The sequence below is a fragment of the Hippoglossus hippoglossus genome, chromosome 19 (genome assembly GCF_009819705.1).
Source record: "Hippoglossus hippoglossus isolate fHipHip1 chromosome 19, fHipHip1.pri, whole genome shotgun sequence".
Taxonomy (NCBI): domain Eukaryota; kingdom Metazoa; phylum Chordata; class Actinopteri; order Pleuronectiformes; family Pleuronectidae; genus Hippoglossus; species Hippoglossus hippoglossus.
In genome coordinates this window covers 17,532,164-17,554,427 of record NC_047169.1, presented here as the reverse complement: position 1 = coordinate 17,554,427, position 22,264 = coordinate 17,532,164, and the positions used below count along the sequence as shown (strand labels likewise).

At 41.3% G+C, this 22,264-nt stretch overlaps 1 protein-coding gene across 3 annotated transcripts in view; it reads left to right on the top strand.

Moving 5' to 3' along the window:
- rbfox3a (RNA binding fox-1 homolog 3a) overlaps positions 1 to 22,264 on the top strand; it is a 556,640-nt gene that overhangs the window by 455,328 nt on the left and 79,048 nt on the right. For all 3 annotated transcript variants that reach the window (XM_034571195.1, XM_034571194.1, XM_034571196.1), the window contains 2 exons: positions 7,045 to 7,293; positions 8,526 to 8,669. In XM_034571195.1, the coding sequence (XP_034427086.1) occupies positions 7,045 to 7,293; positions 8,526 to 8,669 (393 nt within the window). The remainder of the gene's footprint in view (positions 1 to 7,044; positions 7,294 to 8,525; positions 8,670 to 22,264) is intronic.

Here is a 22,264-nt window from a genome sequence, read left to right as displayed (position 1 = left end):
AATTAAAGCCATGTTGACGGATGATACAACCAAGCAGGAGCATGTAGATGGTGAAAAGAAGGGGGCCCAGCACTGAGCCTTGCGTCACATCTTTGTTGACTGGGACTGAAATGGAGCTAGAATTGATGGTGATGAACTGTTTCCTGTTGGAGAGGTATGATTGGAACCAGGTGAGAGCTGTTCCAGTAAGGCCGACATGTTTGGATAGGCGGTTGAGGAGGATGGTATGGGAGACTGTGTCAAAGGCAGCAGAGAGGTCTAGGAGGATGAGGATACTGATGTGGCCGGAGTCAGCAGCGATGAGGGTGTTGTGTGATTTTGATGAGGGCTGTCTTTGTGCTGTGGTGGGGTCTGAAACCGTATGTTAAAACTGGCTAGGTTATAGGCCTGCCACACCGGTCTGGTTAGTTGTCCCCACAGCCAACTTTTCTTAGGAGCTGCTGGCCCCCCAAAACTTGTCTCGCCTTTTTGAGACTGATGAGTTAGTAGGAAAAGGGTAAAGTTAAATTAACACTATATCTTAAGATTCCCCGCTTTTTTAGGGTATGGGTTTATTTCTTAATCTAATGATAAAATAGCATTATTTTTATTAGAGTACCATAATCCCTCCAGTTCAGTGTGAAAATCGACAATAAACATTTTGAAAATGTTGTTTCACTATTCTTTCCTTGATTTGTCAGTCAGTTGTTAACTACACACAGATGTTGATCATCAACATCTAATATATATTGCATTGAATCTTGATGATAGCAAGACATGATGTTCTGGGCCTTTGCTTTAGGACATTTTCTTCATCTGGACCTCTCTGAATTTTAATTGAATACTCCTGCTCATAACATTGTCACCTAACTTCCTTCCATAATTACTATGGTTGCTGGAGGTTGCTTGACAATAAAACGTAATTATGGATCATAATAAGATGATTGCACAGACAACCTATGGGGTAGCTTTTTAGGGGACAACAGTCTCCGCTAACTTGCATGAAGTAATTTCAGAGATAGATGGGTGCCTGATGCAGAGAGAGAGATGGGAGGATGGAGATAGAGAGGAATGGATAGTATGATTTAACTGATAGGAGAAATCATTTACCAGTGCAATTTGTTGATAAGGATCTGGGGATGTCTCAGGGTGCGCCTCAGTCACTTTGATTTAAGATGGATATTCACTGACTCTAACACTCTCTATCTCTGTCTCTCTTTAACTCTCTTTCTCTCTCTGCCTCTATTCCTGGTCCCTCTTTGCAGTCTAAACGCCAGCAGGGCAAACTGTCTCTGTCAGCTATTGTGTGTGTGTGTGTGTGTGTGTGTGTGTGTGTGTGTGTGTGTGTGTGTGTGTGTGTGTGTGTGTGTGTGTGTGTGTGTGTGTGTGTGTGTGTGTGTGTGTACTGAGGCAAAAACAGGATTTCTAAGGTCCTGGTTAAGGTTAGGGACAAGGTTTGGGTTAGCTGTTAACAATAAATGGAAGTCAATGCGAAGTCCTACTAAGGATAGCTGTGCAAACCTGTGTGTGTTTGTGCGTATGTACGCAAATGCAGCGCAGGAGAAGACAAAGAATCAGGAATCAGAACAGGAGCAGATCAAAACAAGGCCGATCAGGGATATACTTTATTTTTATTATATCACAATATAGTCTTGTGGGCAATATACATTTTATAGAATCTTTAAATTCTATGGACGTGTCAGGTGTAATTAAATCAAATTAAAAAATCCAGGTGAAGTTTTTGCCTGTATCTCTCACCTCACACACTCTGCTGCCATTGTGTAATTTAACTGTTTTTGTTCATGGCTCAGTTGAGTTAGGCTATGTGTGTTTGCGTTAGTGTACGCACTTGTCTCCAGTGTGTGTGTGTCTACCGGGTGGTGCCATATATCAGCTCAGGTCCTTATCGATGCTGCGAGGCAGGGAGGTCTGTCAATGAGGTTTCCTGTTTAAGTGAAAAATGACTCACCCCAGGCCATAAGCAAAATAGCTGGTATAAACCTGAAATTTCTGTGTTCTGTTGCCTAGGTTAGCAACGATTTACAGTAAAACCCTGGTCAACAGAGTTTTTTATGAAAGAATGTTGATTATATAATACTTCTAGTAGCCTTTGACCACCAGACATGAACCACAGATAGACTGTCATGGGAGAAAACAGTTTGATTGGTGGAGGCCTGTCAAGTAGCTGTGGAAAAAGGCAAAATGGGGCAGAACAATGCAGATGTTTTTGAAAGCTAAGAAGAGACTGTTGGTAGAAATTAAAGATTGTAAAATCTCACTGAATACTAAATACTATGTTTATATTTATTTATAGCTAATGGAATTTGCTTAGTTGTCATCAAAATGTTCTGTGGCTGTTCAAATGTTATGGGAATGGAAAATGTAAACATTTACTGAGAAGTTAAAATCATAGTTTAGTAACTTAATATATATATCATCATTTTAAAATCACAAAGTGTTAAAATCAGTGTCTGTAATAGATTTTTGTTATTATACAGCTTTTACAGTAAAGGAACACTTGCAATTTACTCATAAAATAGAGTGAAAAGAATCCTCAAAGAGAGAGTCTATTGACTTACAGAAAAAGCAAAGGCAAGCAGGTGATGTCAGAGCTTCAGCTCTATGTATCTTGTTTTCATCACTCTGTGTAGTCTATCTATGACACAAGTGATCACTCATAGAGCGGTCCTCCTCAAACCAGAAGGTCGTCAGTTCGATCCCAGTCTTCCCCATCTGCCGAAGTGTCTTTGGACCAGATACTGAACACTGAATTGCCCCTCATAGAAAACAAAGTGCTGCCTATAGATGCACTGTATGTGTGTGTGAATGGGTGAATGGCAATAAACTGTACTTTAAAGCAATTTGAGTGGTCATCAAGACTAGAAAATATATATAAGTACAGACCATCTATTCTCCTCCACTGTCTAGAAACCTGAGTAGGTCTTAAGGGGTACTGCACTAAACCTATGCTGATAAAACTCATTTGAACCTTCTTTGTCGTCAAACCAAATTCCAGCTCATATGTGGCCCTTTGTAATTGGGGGTTTCCTCAAGGCTCTATCCTTGGCCACTGCTATTCTGAATATACATGCTTCCTCTTATCCAGATCATTTAGAAACATCCCACCACCCTAACGCAGAGGAGACGCAGCTCTATGCTCAATTTCAAACTAACAGCCCCAGCAGCCTTGATAATCTGTTTGCTTGCCTCAGTGACGTTCAATGCTGGCTATCCCAGAGCTTTCTAAAATTCACTGAAAATAAGTCAGAAGTAAAAATCATTGGTCCCACAAACTATAATAGCCCACTTTAAAGTCAATGTATTTCCTTGAACAAAAATGTAAAACACTCTGGAATGCACTGTACAGTGGCGTCGGTCAGAGCTCCCTTTACTGATTCCAACTAGTACAGTAAGCCGCTGCTCGGATGGCACCAAGAAATATGAACACAATAGTCCTACTTGTCAACTTGCAATGGTTGCCATAAACATTCATCATTGATTTTAAAATTCAACTTATCACTTTTAAAGCATTAAATGACATGGCTCCTAACTATATCAAGGACCTATGTGCCTGGGCATTCACTTAGATCTGTGGATGGAGCCCTGCTGGTTATTCTCAGATCCTAGTTGTTGACTGAGGGTGAGCAGGCCTTGGCCCCAAAAAATGTGGAACTGTCTAACTATATTTATTCCCCCGCTTATGAACTGATGATCTCTCCTTTTTTGATTTATGTTCTTGAAATCTCCACTTTTCTTTCTGTTAAGGACATTGTCACTTTAAGAAAAGTGCTCTTTAAATAAAGTGTATTATTATTATTACATTACATTACATTTCATTTAGCTGATGCTTTTATCCAAAGCGACTTACAATAAGTGCATTCAACCATGAGGGTACAAACCCAGAACAACAAGAATCAAGAAAGTAGCTTTCTTCAAGAAAGCCAAACTACAAAGTGCTATAAGTAAGTGCCATTTAAGTGCTACTAAATTGTTAGTTTAAACTTTTATTCAAGGTGTAGTTGGAAGAGGTGTGTTTTTAGTTTGCAGTGGAAGATGTGTAGACTTTCTGATGTCCTGATGTCCATGGGGAGCTCATTCCACCATTTAGGAGCCAGGACAGCAAACAGTCGTGATTTTGTGTGAGTGGTTAGCTCGCAGTGAGGGAGCAACAAGCCGATTGGCCGAAGCAGAGCGGAGTGAACGGGCTGGGGTGTAACGTTTGACCACGTCCTGGATGTAGACTGGACCCGATCCGTTCGCAGCACGGTACGCAAGAACTAGTGTTTTGAAACGGATGCGGGCAGCCACCGGTAACCACCAGTATTATGATTATATAGGACACCATCTGATTATACACTTTTGAGCAACAGTGCTGCTATTTCTTGGCTTGCCTGGCTTTGTTGTAGCAATGTCAATGTAAACTCAGATTATCACAACAAACAGAATTATATGGACAACACCTGACAAGGAAAAGAGCTAAAAAAAATCATTAATAAAAACAAGCCAAAATTGCTATTGAAGCTTGACAACACGTGTGTGTGTGTGTGTGTGTGTGCGTGTGCGTGCGTGCGTGCGTGCGTGGCTGTTAATTTCAGCTGTTATAGGACAACACAAAACATGTTTAAAGCATTACATGTAACCAAATCTTACAGGCACAACAAAGTTATGTTTATTAGCTTTTCTTTATTTGTATGTGAATTGAGTAAACAATAAATTGAGCAAAGCACTTCTCTGCCTGGGGAGTCGAATGATTTTGGCAGGAAGAACATAGCAGCGACAATGTACAGCCAGTGGGTCAATGGCAAACTGTTTTTGTATCCACAACTTCATCAATATCATAGATTACAATAGCCAACTTCAATATCACTATTGACCAGAAAACCTCTGTTTTGTCGCAGTGAAGAAAAAAAAAGAGTGCTAATACGTTGGATGAGGTTTGAGGAAATAGGCATCTGAAAGATGTGTAAATTTAAATGCTGAATTCTATTGGATACAAGGAATTTGAATCAGAGCTTTCAAAGAGAGCAATTCATTTATCTATTTATGAGGGATGTCATTGTCATAACTTTCCTTTGGTCTGTGTATATTTCATTCTTTCTGTTTTTGGTGGAAAGTTTCAACAGAGACATTTCAGTGTGGATGAGGTGATTAATAATAATAATAATAATAATAAACCTTATTTGTATAGCACCTTGAATACAAGACATGCAGCTCAAACTGCCGTACATACAATATAGCAAAAAAATGTAAACATGTTAAAATGTAATTCATATAAAAGAATATATTTAAGTAACATAAGAACATGTTAACATGGCATTTAAAAGAAAAGTAAATAAAAAAGAAAAAGAACTTAAATTAAATTTGAAAAATGCATAAAAACAGGAAAGAAAGAAAGTGATAAAAATTATAAGCGCAGGAGTGCGGGCAAGTGCAAGATGTGGTTAAAGGCTGAAGTAAAGAGAAATGTTTTCAATCAATCAATCAAATTGTATTTGTATAGCCCATATTCACAAATCACAATTTGTCTCATAAGGCTGTTTTACGTTTTCTTTTAAAGACGTTCACTGAACTAGCTTCTCTGATATCTAGCGGCAGTCTGTTCCACAACTTTGGAGCGTCATTTACAAAAGCTGCATCCCCTATTTAGTTTCGGCTGTTGTTGGGAAGCTCTAATAGACTTGCTGCAGATGATCTGAGTGTTCTAGTTTAGGACACTGTCAGAGAGACCAACCAACTTCTCAAGACGATTGATGAGGATATCGTGGTCATTCGTATCAAAAGTATCAAAACTTTGCCATGGTTGCATTGTTTTTACAGGATTTGTTAAAATGGTCTGTGTTTACATCGGCTCGATTGAGGTGACTTTGTTCAGTTACCCTTGGCATCTATTGCAACTCTGTTTGTCCTGGGAGAGGGATTCCTCACATGTGGCTCTCTCTCTCTTAATAAAGTTTTTTAGGTAAATTTGTTCTTACTCTTGTTGAGGGTTGAGGACAGAGGATGCCACACCTTGTTAAAGCCCAATGAGACAAATTGTGATTTGTGAATATGGGCTATACAAATAAAATTCGATTGATTGAAACATGGAGCCACGTGGAATGTTGGTTTCAGTCTAAATAAGTGCTGACTTAAACTTCTGTGCTACTTTTTGTTTGGTGTCGATAGGCCAAGTAAAACCGGAGCTATGGTTGTTTAAATCCAATGTAAAAAAAATCATATTTTACAATAAAGTAAAGAAAAGAAAGCGCATGGTGTTGTACACACCATGTATACAGGGAGGGGTGGGGAGGGGGAAATGAGCATAGAGCAGGGAGAGCACAGCAAGAGAGAAGTGGGCAGAGATTGGTCAATGACTGACCTTTTAAAAATGCATTATTAAGGCCATCATGAAGTTGAAATTTAACAACTGAACTGTCTTAAAAGTATATATTTTATATATATATATATATATATATATATATACACAGCAAAATCCAAACTCGTCATCAGTTGTCTCCCCACTGCCAGGATACCCTCCCTCCCAGCTGTGTAGCTTGGCTTGGCACGCTGCCAACATACCAGTATACGTTGCATTCTTCTGCTTTCATATTGTATCCTGTGTGTCGCCAGGCACTGGATTCTGGTACCCAACCCTAATGCAAACGGCTGTAAATGGTCTGCATTTGGTAATTGGTCTGTATTTCATGTTGTGCTTTTCTAGTCCTGATGACCACTCAAAGTGCTTTACACTGCAGTTTTACATTCACCCATTCACACACACTGTGCAGCACTTTCTCTATTAGAAGGGCCAATTTGGGGTTCAGTATCTTACGCCTGAGCCACAGCTGCCCCGATGTACTTAGATCTGTACATCTGTTACCCAAGAAGTATGCCGTTACCAACTCAGATCAACAATTTTGTGTAACAAAAAAAATCTGTCTATTGTCCTATCTGTCAATGTAATAATACATCAGATTAATTTGCCAAGCTGGACCATGATTCCGACAAGTAAAGCAGTCACAAAGAAAAGAAACCCTTTTTTTATTTGTTGCTATTCCTTTTTCCTTCCTCTTGTCCTATCTGCAGGGTAACCAAGAGGCCCCAGCTCCCCCTGAAGCCATGGCTCAACCTTTCCCACCAGCCCAGTACCCTGCTCCACCACAGAATGGCATCCCTGCTGAGTACACCACACCCCATACCCATCCCCCGGCCGACTACACAGGACCAAGCACGGTGGCCGAGCACGCCCTTACACTGTACACAGCGACACACTCACACAGCGAACAGCCAGGAAATGAAAGCAACAACCCTTCCCTCACATCCAACACAGTAACGGTGAGTCTTCAGTTTCAACACACACTAAATTAACTGTTCATTAGGTTCCCTTTAAAAATGTCATGCAATTCAACACAACATGGCATGGCTAACCTCATCCTCATTAACCATGCAGAATATCCTGTGTTCTGCTGTATTTTCATTCAAAAAGGTTGGAATCAGTGAATGTTAAACAAGGGGCTTGACTGATTTTCTTTTTCCTGCACAGTAGGGGTACAAAGTCTTAACTGCAAACATTCAAACAATTTCAAAATCTACTGATTTCATTGTTGGATGCATGTTAAGATGAGTGTCATTCAAAATCTTCATCTTTGAAACATTTAGAATAGGATTGGAAAAAGAATGTCTCCTTCAGTTAAAATGCATAGTAAGAATTTACACACACCCCATTACAGATAACAAAAAATATGGAATAAAGACTGCTTTGAGTCCTCTTTTCGACTGGGACAAGGCTTGGAGGAATGTTGCTCAATCTTCACGCAACAAAATCATAAAATGACATAACTTGAATCTCTCGAATATATATATCAACTTGATTAACACCTTGATGATGTTTTATGATGGATATAACTACTGCTCCCATCCATAATCTGTGATTTGAATGAAATGTGAAACATTTTTTACATATAATGTGGAGATGACCACCAACCAAAACACAAACATGATTTTAGAAAATGTAGCCTCAAACAAGCCTTTAAAATAGTACAATGTTCTCCAAGTGGCTACATGAAGCTGCCATTAAAGAAAGTACTGTTTTTCTGTCTATCTGACTGTCTGTACATTTTGGAGCCACAGTGTCATGAAAGCTGTTTTTATAACAGCAGGGTTGGCATTGTCCAATTATTGACACATTGTACTCCAAAAGGTGATCTATATGTCCTGAGTGAGCTCAGTCATGTTGCAACCCCTCACTTTGCTTCTCTGCATTTCAATCCCAGTCTCTTGCTCCACAAGGCGTATCATAATGTATGCTTTGGTGTATACATCTCTTTGGGTGGTAAATCTTTACTTTTCTTTTAGTCTCCTAATAACCTGAAGGTCAGCAGTTCAATCCTAGTCTCCCCGAGTTCAGACCATTTGCCATTTATTAGTGCCATGGGAGATCTGTCTCTGTCTAGTTTTCGATGTGAAACATCAAGATAAACAACCTTGACCTGAGCCTTTTTCAGCCCTCTCAGGACATTTTTACACAATAGGAGCTAATCTGTGACATGCTGTGTGTTTCCCTGCAGGCAGAGGAGGCTGTACAGACAGAGGGCTCCCAGCAGCTCCACCTGCAACCCAATGATTCATCTATGAAGCAGCAGCCTAAGAGATTACATGTCTCCAACATTCCTTTCCGTTTCCGAGATCCTGACCTCCGGCAAATGTTTGGGGTGAGCTGAAAACACAGATACACATGTTTTGGGGCAATCATTTATATCCAGTTGGAATGTCATTCACCTGACATGACTACAGTACTCCTGAGATAAGTACTAAGAAAGAAGATAATTCTGACTCTGACCGTGACACCACGCATAACTATACATATAACTCAAACACTTCACCCACCCCTCCATTGCCATAGTGGTGAGTAAAGAATGAGTGAATTTTCATTTTTTTGTGAACTATCCCTTTCAGCGCTGTGCCTTGCCATTGTCTCTTGCTTTGGAATTTCCCCCCTTCCAAATGCTAAAAATGCTTTAACTTTGAAACAAGTATAGGAAGTGTTGCAAAGATATTAATCAATCAGTCAAAATTTGTCTAATGAGCTTAACAAGGTGCGACATCCTCTGCCCTGGCTCACATGGGCAGTGTGGCTACTCTAACCTCATAAGACGTTTTGCAATGCACACGTGCTGCTCACGCATTCAGTGTGGCCCGGGCGTTACTCCCCTCTGACACCACCACCCGAAATTCCTGTAATTGAGAGGAACCTCTGTTCCTGCAGGCCTTTGCTCTTCAGAGCTCCGAATGTGGGAAAGGGGAAGGGTCAATAGCGACACAATTAATGAGATTCCTCAAGTCAAGGTCAAGAGTTTATCTTCATTAGTTCATTAGTTCATTGGTTGCAGGTCATTTTGCATTAGTGTGCCAATATTCAATAGCAGGAATTGATCATAAAAAACAAAAACACCAGTCCATTTCAAACTAAAAGCATTCAGTTAAACCAACACAATTCCATACAACACAGAACCACACTCTTAAACAGAATATATAAAATCATTGCGCCACAATTACTTGTGAGTCCATGAAACAGAGTTAGGGCAGGGATTGGGAGAAAGAAGCAGCAGAGCACACAAATCATAAATACAGTAAGACTGAACATCCAAATCAATGGAGAACTGGAAAAAGTGCATTTATCTTTAAATAAGCTCTATCGAAAAAATTAAGTACAAACTAATTGTAATATTCAAATATTTTTATAAGAAAGAATACATACTGTATGACATAAAATTCTAGTTTATGGAATAATTCTGGTTTATGACAACACAGGAATATTATTACTGTTGCCCACTGAGGCAGAGAGGTAGAGGAAAAGCTAGCTAATTCCTTCCAGCTTTCTGCATTTACATCGGAAAGTTAAATGCGATTAAATGTGAGTAAGCCCAGCAAGATGTCTAGAGTAGTATCCCATTTCCTTAGTTAACAGTTCATACTAAAAGCAGGTTTGCAAAGCAGCAAAAGTTTGAAAAAAATACAAATTTTATTTGTATAGCCCATATTCACAAATCACAATTTGTCTGATAGGGCTTTAACATGGTGTGACATCCTCTGCCCTTAACCCTCAACACGAGTAAAGAAAAACTACAAAAAAAAACTTTTAACAGGGTAAAAAGAAGGTAGAAACCTCAGAGAGAGCCACATGTGAGGGATCCCTCTCCCAGGACGGACAGAAGTGCAATAGATGCTACGTGTAAAGGAGAACATCAGAAAGATAAGGGTATTTACACTTTGATTAGAATAAACACTTTGTAGCATAATGGAAGGTCAATGAATTGATGGAGTATTGTCAGTAATGGTCGAGTATCTGAGGAGAAATATTGTATATCAAGCAGTCTTGTTGTAATCATAGTCCATGGTCAGCAGCCACCACGATCAGGATCCACCATCACGACTGGACCGGCTCTAACTATAAGCTTTATCGTAAAGGAAGGTTTTAAGCCGACTCTTAAACGTACAGATGGTGTCTGCCTCCCGAACTGAAAGTGGGAGATGATTCCACAGGTGAGGAGCTTGATAGCTGAAAGCTCTGGCTCCTACTCTACTTTTAGAGACTTTAGGGACGACAAGTAAGCCTGAATTCTTGGAGCGCAGTGCTCTAGTGGGTTGATAAGGTACTATCAGCTCTTTAAGGTACGATGGTGCCATATTATTAAGGGCCTTGTAGGTGAGGAGGAGAGTTTTAAATTATATTATAGATTTAACTGGAAGCCAGTGTAGTGAAGCTAATACTGGAGAAATGTGGTCTCTTTTCTTGGTTCTTGTCAGGACACGTGCTGCAGCATGTTGGACAAGCTGCAGAGTCTTTAACGACTTACTGCTGGAGCCTGATAATAAGGAATTACAATAATCAAGTCTGGATGGAACAAAGGAGTGGACTAGTTTTTCTGCATGTCTGACATGTCTGATTTAGAAATCCTAGAAATTAGTTTGAAGTGAGAATTAAAGGACAAATCGGGATCGAAGATCACTCCCAAGTTCCTGACTGTTTCATTGGAAGCAAGGGCAATTTCGTCTAGCGCAGCTATATCATTAGATAATGTATCTCTAAGGTGTTTAGGGCCAAGTATTAGAACGTCTGTTTTATCTGAGTTTAATAAGAGAAAATTACGGGTCATCCAGGTTTTTATGTCCTTGAGACATGCTTGGAGTTTAGTTAATTGATTACATTGTTCTGGTTTTATTGACAAGTATAACTGGGTGTCATCCGCATAGCAGTGGAAATTTACCGAGTGTGTCACAGCACAAGAAGCTCATCATCTGATATGGCAAGCCCGGTATCTAGCTTGATTTTGGCAACTGGCATTTCATGTTTATTTGTCACTTCAGAAGACCAGTAAAGCAGTTTTGATTAATAATGTTTGGTGGCTGTCTACTAGCATATGATAACAAAGACACGCATAGAGGCACATGCAGTTAATGTTGTGATGTTCGCAAAGTGTGCCAAAATTTTCTCCAATGTTTGCGCCAGTGATGCTACTCCCTATTACGTGAACAGTGAGAACATTCGTCATTTGGAGAAGGGCATGGGGAGGGGGGAATTCTCACCCTTAATGCACTACGTGGAGCTGCTACTGCCAGCGCAATGTTTGAACATAGGGTTTGCTTTGAAAATCGAAATGTGTTTGTGTGAGGGAGAGAAAGAGAGAGAGATAGCGAGAGACTGAGCCAGCAAGAGAGAGAGAGAGACTAAACTGTCCATCGCCGAAAATTCTTTACGTTTAACGTTTAACATAACTACAGCCTTTGTGAGGTTTTCTGGTTTATTTTGTGTATTTCCTTGTATTAAAGTAGTCAGTACCTCAAATAAATACCAGTACTGCACTTCTACAAATATTTCACATTGATAAATCTTTTAAGAACAAATACTTGAGTGGTTTTATTTTGAAACGGGCACAGGGAGAGTTGCAAACATTCATGTTTGTGACATATTTAACAGCTAAACATTGAAACTGTGCTGAAAGATAATTTCCTCTGCTTATTCTGCTGTAAAATGCGTGTGGGACGCAGACCCGATCTAATCTGTTAACATGGGCGTGGAAATGAAAAGCAAGCTGTTCCGCAGTGTTGCCCAGGCTTAAGCCCTTACCCAATAATAATGTCACATTGTTTTTCTCAGGATTGTTGAATGTATATGTGAAGCCATTTAACATAATCAGCTAGTGGTTGGGATCACTTTTAAAAAGATGATATTTTATTTTTGAGAGCTAATTTAAAAAAAATGTAACTGGTTGCCTTTGTAGTTGCTATAAGTAAACCTTTAAATAGCCTTAAACTGTTTAAGTTTGCATGGAATGATAGCTAGTTATCTAGCTGATGTTAACCTCCTCTATTTTGTTTGCATAACACATTTCATAGAGGGTATATGGGTAAATTCAAAGTACAGTGAATTCACTGAAAAAGCAGAGGCAATCTTTATAATGCAGATTATTGACATTAGGTCTGGCAATTCCAGTAATTTAGTGCTGCTAAACCACACGTGCAAGAAGAATTTATTTCGATTGGATATATAGTTTGAATATGATCCAAATCTATATATCCTCATTATCCTAGTGGTTATTTGCAGGTAAAGCCAGTAACATCTGTCTCCTTAAAAAAAACACAAAGGCCCAATCCCATTTCACCCCTTGGCCCTACCCCTTGTTGTCGAGGGTTATCTTGCCACTTGAAACGAGTCACAAGGGGTAGTGGTGGAAATCTTCCCCTACGAATTGGGACAGCCCTTCAAGAAGCCACTACATCATCAGTAGTCGTCACGAAAACCCGACACATCATTAGGAGTCGTCGATGTAAACAGCCGACACAGTTTTGCCGGGGAGGTCTTTGTAATAACATTGTTGAGATATTAAATAAACCAATGCTATTGTTTGCAGTTACTAAAGTGACAAACCTATAATATCCAAATATCGCTATGCTAATGCAAGTGAATCAATGACATTTGAAATTGAAAAGCTTGGATGCTCTGCATCATTTGACATATGAATCAAAAGCACACAGCTTCAGCACACTAGCACGCTAAAGCTAGTGTGCTTGCAAGCTTTTTTTTTAAGGTTGTGAAAAAAACGACCAGAATACATTGAAATTATATAAAATTAAGATATTACAATCATTATCGTAATTTTTAAATGCTTATTAATGGAGAAAATACTACATTTGTGGGTCTCTCTCCCACCTTGCCAGTGATTCGCATGGCATTCTGGGTACCCCTAGGTTTGAAGTGAGGGTCTCGAGGGCTATAAAGCCCTACGCCTTGGCCCTACCCCTCTGTACCCACAGGTATTGGGACAGCCTACCCCTACACGTGAATGCGCAAAATGAAGGGGAAGGGCTAGGCCCTTGGTAGGGCCGAAGGGTGAAATGAGATTGGGCAAAAAAAACAAACAATAAGCAGTTCTTTTCAGCAGCTCTCAGAAAAGAATGGAGCCATAATGCCCAGGCCACAGTGAACAGCCATGGAACGCCAGCGGATTGGCTACAGAACGGCTTGGTTTTCATTTTCAGGCCCATGTTAACAGATTAGACCTGGCACACCTACTGCTGCTGCGGCACTGCTCAGCTGTGGCTCAGCCTCGGATGTCGCGCTGCTCTGTAGAGAATAGAGTTCTCGACGATTTTTTACGCGTTCCACGCGCTGTTCTCACTATAATATACAATGAAAATGATTGTGGCAGAAGACGTTGCCCCTGGGGTCTCCCAAACACAGCCAGACAACAAGCAGCCCGCACTTATCATTTTTATTTAATTGCAAAAGAACAAACATAAACTCACTAAACGTAAATTGTCCGAAACACAACCTTTTCCAGCTCAGCCTTTGTCTCCTCAGTCTCTCTGTGTGTGTCTCCTCTTCAGTGGTTTTCTCCCCATGTGGCAGATTTCTCTGCTGCCTTTTAAACCTGAGGAGTAACCAGCTCACAGCCATCAGCTCCCCTGGTACAGCTGGAGGTGCTCTCCGGGCGGCAATGATCTTTCACCACAGTATTAATGCTCTACTAAATATTTCTAAAGACATATGTTTATTATCTCTTGAATATGTCACAAACGTAAATGCTTGTCTCTCTCTGTCTCTCACACACACACAGACACACGCACATGTGCTGAGCAAAAACACAAGGGCGATGTGCAACAGGTAAAAAAAACCCTTCCCATGTGTCCAAGCTGTTCCGCTGCCGTCCAGTGTGAGATCTGTCTCCCTTCAAAGAGCCGTAATTCCAATCACTACTTGCAGTATACACTCTCACACAAACCACCTTCTCTTTCCTCCCTGTTTTTAATGGTTGTGGGCAGGGCAGGAGCATTGCAGTTGAGGTTCCATCTGAGGTCTGCCTTTGCCATATTGGGCTCCAGTGGCCTTTTCCTCTATTCATTTAAAATGGGATTTGTGAGCAACTGGCTCAATTTCCTTATATGGCTCTGCACCACAATGCAAACAAACGCAATAGCCGAGGCATTACAGCAAATGGGATTCTGTGTCATTTCAGCAAAAAGTGTGATAGAAAACCAATATGAGAGCAGTAAACAAAGCCATATAAACAAGTTCAATCAAAGGTGATACAGCCACAAGCTGGAGGTCTGCCTCTGTGAATTACACAATAAAATACTGTAATACTCTGTCAGACACCTCTGGAAATCAAGCTCAGGACACAGAATTAAAGCCAGATTGTTGGGTACATCAGCAACAGAGACATACAAGGAAGAAAAAGTACAGCTTCGGGAAGGAATAAACTAGGTTCATTACCCAAGCTTATTTGAATTTAATTCATAATTAGAAAAACACATTGGTTGGGAAATTACTAGGCCAACGAAGAGGGTTTTACTGGTAGAATGATAATTGGCATTTACAGCACCACTTTACTGATTCAGTACTCTCATTCGCAACATGTGGCTGAAATCTCTAATCTAATTCTCCACCTCAAATAATTCCCTGCGACTGAAAATGCACTCTGCTCATTGTCCTACACATCCACGGTTATTTGAATTTATACATTCCTCCAAACAGTATGAAAGCAGTACCATCCTAACAACATGTGAGACTTTGTCTGAGGAGTTTATGAAAGGCTAAAACAAACCAAAGTTATCTTTGACAAATGGAACCAAAAGGTCAATTTTTGCCAGTGCTGGAGAACACTCATAGAACTCATGTTAGTTTAGTGCCACACAGAGTGAAACTCCATAAGCTGATATTCAGGACGGTTGCTGTCCTCTGAGTCCCTGCTGTTTAATGAATTAGCAAGCACTTAGTGAGTCTGCCGCATTGAGGTCCTTACGGTCACATTCCCAGTGGTAGGGCTCCAGATGAGTCATTAGACACTCAACACATATTGGTGTGTGCACTCAGTGTGTAACCCATATCCAAACACTGTACAGCAGCATGTACATGTTCATGCATGTGTTTGGGGTGAGCATCATTGGTTGGAGTTTGTGCTAATGGAGTATTAATGGCACCTGCTCCTGCCTAAACAACTCTGGAGGCTTCCAGCATTCCAGGTAACCCTGCGTTTCCAACAAGGGAATTTTGTCTTCTGTTCATATACTGGCAATACTCTAATTTGCCACCCCAATTATTGCACAAGGCTCCACACTAACCAGCTCTGCCTCTAGGGAGGCAATGTGTAATTAAAAATCTAAAATCCTGCTATTTTATACCAACATATCAGTGCCGCACTAGAGCCATTATGCAGTGAGTGGGAAGGTAGAAAACCTGAGCTTTGTCATTGTTGTGTTATCCCCATGGTAGCAACTTTTTTTGTTGATTAGTTGATTTGTTGACAGTTCAGTGTGTGGAGCTTACTAACATTTAACATGAACAGAGAACCTGTGGTAGCTGTCAGTTGTCATAAAAAAGAAGACACAAGCAGACATTTTTTAATGACTGCCGCAATTTCAACACTGATCACCACATAATGATTGATGCCTTTCTTATATGAGTAAAATCTTTCTTCATAGCTGCGCGCATTCATTCATAATTCAGCTCATCCGGACTCTGCTTGCTCACTTTCTCTTGCGCTGACACACACACACCGATTCGCACTCACACACACAAACAGTGTCATCGTACACGTGTGTAAATTCAGACTGGGTAAAAACAACAGAATTTTTTTACTTAGACAACGAAAGGAGAGCTGGAAGAGATGGTGGGGCGAACTCGGTCTGGCTCAGTTGGCAGTGCTCAGCACAATGATAGAGACACAGAGAGGAGTAAATTACTTACAGAGCCAGTAAAAACTGGATTAAAAAACGGCCCAAACATGTATGAAAAGACCCAATTATGACCCAAATACAATTCTGTCCCAAGCTTTTATCCATATAAAAGGTTGATCACTCTATATCCATGATCACCATATCCGGTTTCCACTGTAATGTTGGCGTGAAAAGGAGAATTTTATCGGGAGGCAGCACGTAGTTGAAGGGAGGCGGCCGCCTCGTAATCCCCTATGCAGTAAAAAAAACTGCACACTAGTGAAAACATCACTAGGATTATTTTATATGCAATTTCTGCCAATACATCCCTTCAACCTAAATCTTACACACTGGACCTTTAGGAGTTTTTGGAACAGAGAGGGACACTGATATAAATGATTGCTCTGTTTACCATCATGTCAAGACAATGCATGTGTGGATGGTAATTCGGGGTAATGTCGGTAATTTTACAAATTATAAATTTAGTGTCATAAACACAGTTGTTTCATCAAATGCTACATACTTGAATTTCATAATTTATTCATTCATTCATTCTGGTACAATACTTCATTGTACTTTTAATGCTTGAAGTACATTTTTTGCAAAGCTGTGCTTACTAGTTATTTTGCTGATTTCAACATTCAAAACATAAAAGCATATAAAATACATTTAGTCCACCATGGTGCAACAAGGCAGTACAATTCTGTCTGATGGTCAACATTTAGAGTTAAGTTTTTATACCATGAAGCTTTTTCAAAGGCCACCTTTATTGGAATGTAGATCCAAAATTTGACACAGGTATCTGTAAATTAATGTAAAATAGTTTGTCTCAGCACAGAGCTTGATATTATCAACAGAAATAAATACAACTAAAACTGTTTTCTTCTACATTGAAAATGCCTTTGTCTTGGAAATGGAAATAGATCTGCTTTCTCAGCTCTGACCTCCTGCTTCAAACAGAGTCATACTAAGATCTATTTAATAAACGGAGCCGCACTTTCTGGTTTAAAACATGCAATTGTGTGCTAGTTCTTCTCGACTTCAATGCACTATGGCACTGTAGACCATGATCATGTCCTGCTAGAGGTTTCTTCCAGTTAATGTTTTTTTAAGGTCTCAAGCCTAACATGCAAAGGGCCTTGAGATAATGTATGTTATGATTTGGCGCTATTCAAATAAAATTGAATTGAATCGAATATTCTCCTAAGACGGCCGGAGGTGGAAGTTGATTCACGGGACCTTACATGTCTATGCATGTTCAAATCTGAATTCACATTTACAGATTTCTTTACATGTTTACACTTGATTGTGATTATGCACACACAGATTCTTATTTCAGGCACTGTCCTTTCTGTCATACTGACTCTCACTAACTGCATTAACTGCAACATTTTCTTTCATTAGTGATGAACAGATGAACACTGCTGTGGCCACCAACCAATATGTCTTTCTTCAACCCCACTTTGCACAATAACCTTGATTTTGTTTTTTATAAAGTTGCGCTTCTTCTTGAATGATTCACCATGGAAACCCATTGATCACCTTGGTCATTCCATATTCATTAGTTGATTTGCATTGACCATATCAGGTTGAATGTGGGTGTTTAGAGCATCGGAGGCAGATCATGTTTACAGGTGAACTGTGATTTATCAAGCGAACATTGCATTCAGGTGTGCATGAATATATATGAATAATACCCTACTCCCGGCTATGCAGTCACGTAACAAGGTAACAAAATGCTGTATGTTTCTGTGCCTGTAAAATCTCTAACCTGGTGGGGTGAATAATGAATGATTGGTTCAACTATAAATGAGCAGAACTTAAACAAAAACACAAAATTAAATACTTTAACTACTGTATAAATTTCCGGTTTAAGGTCATCTACAATAGTAATCCGGGTAGAGTTATAGGAGTTAGTGTGTTCATACCATAAAAGACATCACATCCTTGTTTCTTGTTGATCAGCTCATTGGTGTTGATCCAGTTCTAATGAAATAACATAACTATTGTGGACAACGGTTGAAGGAAACTTTCATCATTAGCCTTAGGGTCCCTATCCCCTCACCCCTGCAGCACAGTTCCTTTTCCACAGACACAACAAGCTCCCTTCCCTGCTTGACTGTGACTACTACTGTCAAAGTCAAGAGAAAGCAGGGGAAACTCCACCCACATAAGGCTGCGGGTCCTGACAGCATCAGCCCCATGGTGCTAAATACCTGTGCCAGCCAGTTGTCTGCAGTTGACGACCCGAAGGTAACTGAAAATTATCTTCAACCCAATGCACAAAAACTTTCATTCAAACAAAGACCTCCATCTAATGTAGTTAATATAATCCGCAGACTAAAAGTCTATCATACAATCCCACTTGAAAAAAAACAGACCATCCCTTTAATGGTTGTTGAGCTGGGCTGCAGAAATCATTCACTGGTATTGTAAGTTTTCTTTGATCATTATTTACTTTTATGCTGAATATTTTTACTGAGACCGGGCTTGCACTGGGTCAAGCGGGTATCCCAGGACCGAGCTGGCCCTCCTAATCAGTCTGTCCAGTCTCTTCCTGTCAGCAGTTGAAATGCTGCTGCCCGAGCAAACTACTCCAAAGATGGCCGATGCCACAACAGAGTCATAAAAAGGTATGCAGGAGCGCCCCCTGCACTCCAAAATACCACAGTCTCCTGAGTAGATACAGTCTGCTCTGGCCCTTTTAAATAGTGCACTGGCATGATCAGTCCAGTCCAGTTTATTGTTCAGGTGAACACCCAGGTACTTATACAAGGTCACTAACGCTATGTCCATTCCCTGGATGTTCACTGGTATCAGGGGGGAGTGTCTGCGCCTGCGGAAATCCACCACCAGTTCTTTAGTTTTCCCCGCATTGATCTGGAGGCAGTTCCGCTGGCACCAGTCCACAAAGTCCTGCGTCAGTCCTCTGTATTCTCTGTCGTCCTTCCTCGTCAATGATGAGGCCGACAAACGCAGAGACATCAGAGAACTTCTGCAGGTGACAGGAGGTTGAGTGGTCGGTGAAGTCTGCAGTGTAGAGGGTTAAGAGAAACGGAGCCAGGACCGTTCCCTGCAGGGCCCCCGTACTGCAGACACAGTCCCGGGTCCTCATATACTGGGGTCTGTTGGTCAGGTAGTCCGATATCCAGGATGTGAGGTGGAGGTCCACTCCAGCATGCTCCAGTTTGACCCTCAGAAGTGCCAGGTGAATGGTGTTGAAAGCACAAGAGAAATCAAAGAACTCGATCTGCACAGTGCTCCCAGGCTTCTTCAGATGAGAAAGAAACCTGTGTTGTAAGTAGATGACGGCATCATCCACCATGATGACAGGCTGATAGGCAAACTGCAGCAGGTCCATCGATGGTCTCACCAGGGGGAGGAGATGTTTAAGGACAAGCCGCTCCAGGGTCTTCATCAGATGGGATGTGCCACCGGCCTGTAGCTGCTGAGGTATTTTGGGTGCGGCGTCTTTGGCATCGGTACCACACAGGAGGTTTTCCATAGCTGTGGTACTCTCCCCAGCATCAGGCTCATGTTGGAGACCCTCTCCATAATCCTACACATCCGGTCAGCACAGGATTTGAGGAGCCTGGAGCCGATGCCGTCAGGACCCAGTGCCTGGATGGATGGAGTGGGGGTTGGGCTGGTGATAATGGGTGACTGAGAGCTGACTGCTGTGGAAGAGGAGGTAGGGTGGTTTTGGTGTAATGGGGGAGCAGATAAGGGGGTTGCAGCTGGGCTGGCAGGGTAGGGGGGAGGGGCAGGTGCCTGATCAAACCTGTTGAAGAACATGTTCTGGTTATTTGCCCACTTCTGGTCCCCTGCAGCCTGGGACTCATCTTTCTTGTGGCCAGAGATGGTGTTCAGGCCTCTCCAGACCCTGCTGATGTTGTTCTGCTGCAGCTGGTCCTTCATCTTCCTCCTGTAGCTGTTCTTCCCCTCCCTGAACCTCCTCCTCAGCTCCTTCTGAACAGCTCTCAGCTCCTCCTTGTCTCCTGACCTAAAAGCCCTCTTTTTCTCCTTGAGGAGGGCCTTTATATCCAGATTAATCAATCAATCAATCAAATTGTATTTGTATAGCCCATATTCACAAATCACAATTTGTCTCATAGGGCTTAAACAAGGTGTGACATCCTCTGCCCTTAAACCTCAACAAGAGTAAGGAAAAACAAAACAAAAAAGCTTATAACAGGGTAAAAAGAACATTGAAACCTCAGAGAGAGCCACATGTGTGGGATCCCTCTCCCAGGACGGACAGAAGTCTGTGTTATGCCCGTAGTCCGTAGATGCCACGTGTAATGGAGAACATCAGCAAGATAAGAGTATTTACGGCTTTGATTAGAATAAACAGTTTGTAGCATAATTGAAGGTAAATTAATTGATGAAGTGATGTCAGTAATGGCAAAGTATCTGAGTAGGCATATTGTATATCAAGCAGTCTTGTTGTAATCATCGGATGCCACCATAATCCACAGTCATTGTCTACTGCCGTCATCAGGATCCACCATCAGCTGCAACCTCGATCAAGGTCCACCACCACTATCATATTAATCCATGGCTTGTTGTTAGAGAAACACTGTACAGTCTTGGTAGGTACAGTGTTCTCCACACCAAACCAAGAGTTAAAAAACTGTTTGACCCTCTTGCATTCAGTAAAAATATGGAAAACCGTCTTGTGTAGTTTACAGCAAGGAGACTTCCTAACAGCAGGGTTAAAAACAGAGATAGATACATTGAGTCAAAAGCACCATGTGAAACCCTCCACTGCAGGGGGGTTTTGTATAAAATCCTCCACTGTGGCCTCAAACCATTGTCTCCACTCAATCTGTTCATCCACACAGTAAGTGCTCTGTTGCTCAGTTCCGTCCTGTTTATGCTTTTCACACAGTTCATATATAAGGTTATTTTGTCTGCTCTATGCAGGCTTCCTTTGTCAGGGTTATAGATGGTCAGTAGGGGTCTGCTCAACTCCTCAAAAAACGGGCACAGGTCTCTGTGGTTCAATCCAGCGGTTCCCTGGCTGTACACTGCCTCTGTCTCCAGACCTCAAGGATCCTCTAAACAACCCCAAAAAGACTAGACATACAACAGAGAGCCCACACCCCGGGCATCAGTCAGCTCCGGCCTTACTGCCTCCACCAGCTGTTTCAACACAAAATCTTTGTTTGGCACAGCCACGCTCCATGAAGCAGCAGTTCCTTCAACAACCACTGCAAAGAGTTAGACTTTTGTATTCTTTCAGAATTAGAAAGTGTCCAGATTTTAAGAACACCGTGAAAAAATGGAGGAAACTCCATAAACTTAAAAAATGTAGAATCAGTTAAAAAGGGAGCAGCCTCCAGTCCAAGGTTATTTACACATCTCAGAATACAACTAGCCACTTCTCTCCAAACAAAATCTGCCGGACCTGTCAGTAACCTGTGGAAAAACTGTAACCTAAAGGTAGCTGTTCTGCTGGCCAGATGGATGAGGCATTGTCCCACCAGGGTATTTTAGGCCATGTCCACAATAGCTGTGTTATTTCAGCTTGGTCCAGCGTGGTGCTCCCCAGGGGGCGGAGGTGCTTTAGTATAATCCTTTCCATGGTCTTCATGAGGTGAGAGGTTAAGGCTACCGGCCTGAAGTGGTTCGGCTCCCTGGGACAACAGTCTTTTGTACAGGGACCACACAGGAGGTTTTCCACAGGGCTTGGACCCTCTCCACTCAGAAGCTCAGAAGGTTGATGATGTGCAGAACCACCTGACAGAGCTTCTCTGCACAATCCCTGAGTAGTCTGGAGCTGATGCCATCAGGGCCAGTGGAGGTGTGTTAGTGCTTTCTGATGATGTTGCCTAAAGGAGTCATATACAAAGTGAAGAGTACCGGTCCAAGGACCGAGCCTTGTTGAACTCCATGACTAACTGTTGTGCATGGAGGAGTAATTTTTAATATTAACAAATTGGATTCTATCTGATAAGTATGAATTAAAAAGCCAGCCTAGTGCTGTTCATTTTCTCCTTACATGTTGTTCAAGTCTCTGTTACAGAATCTTTTGATCTATGGTGTCAAATGCTGCACTAAGATCCAGAAGTCAATTATCTGAGGCCAT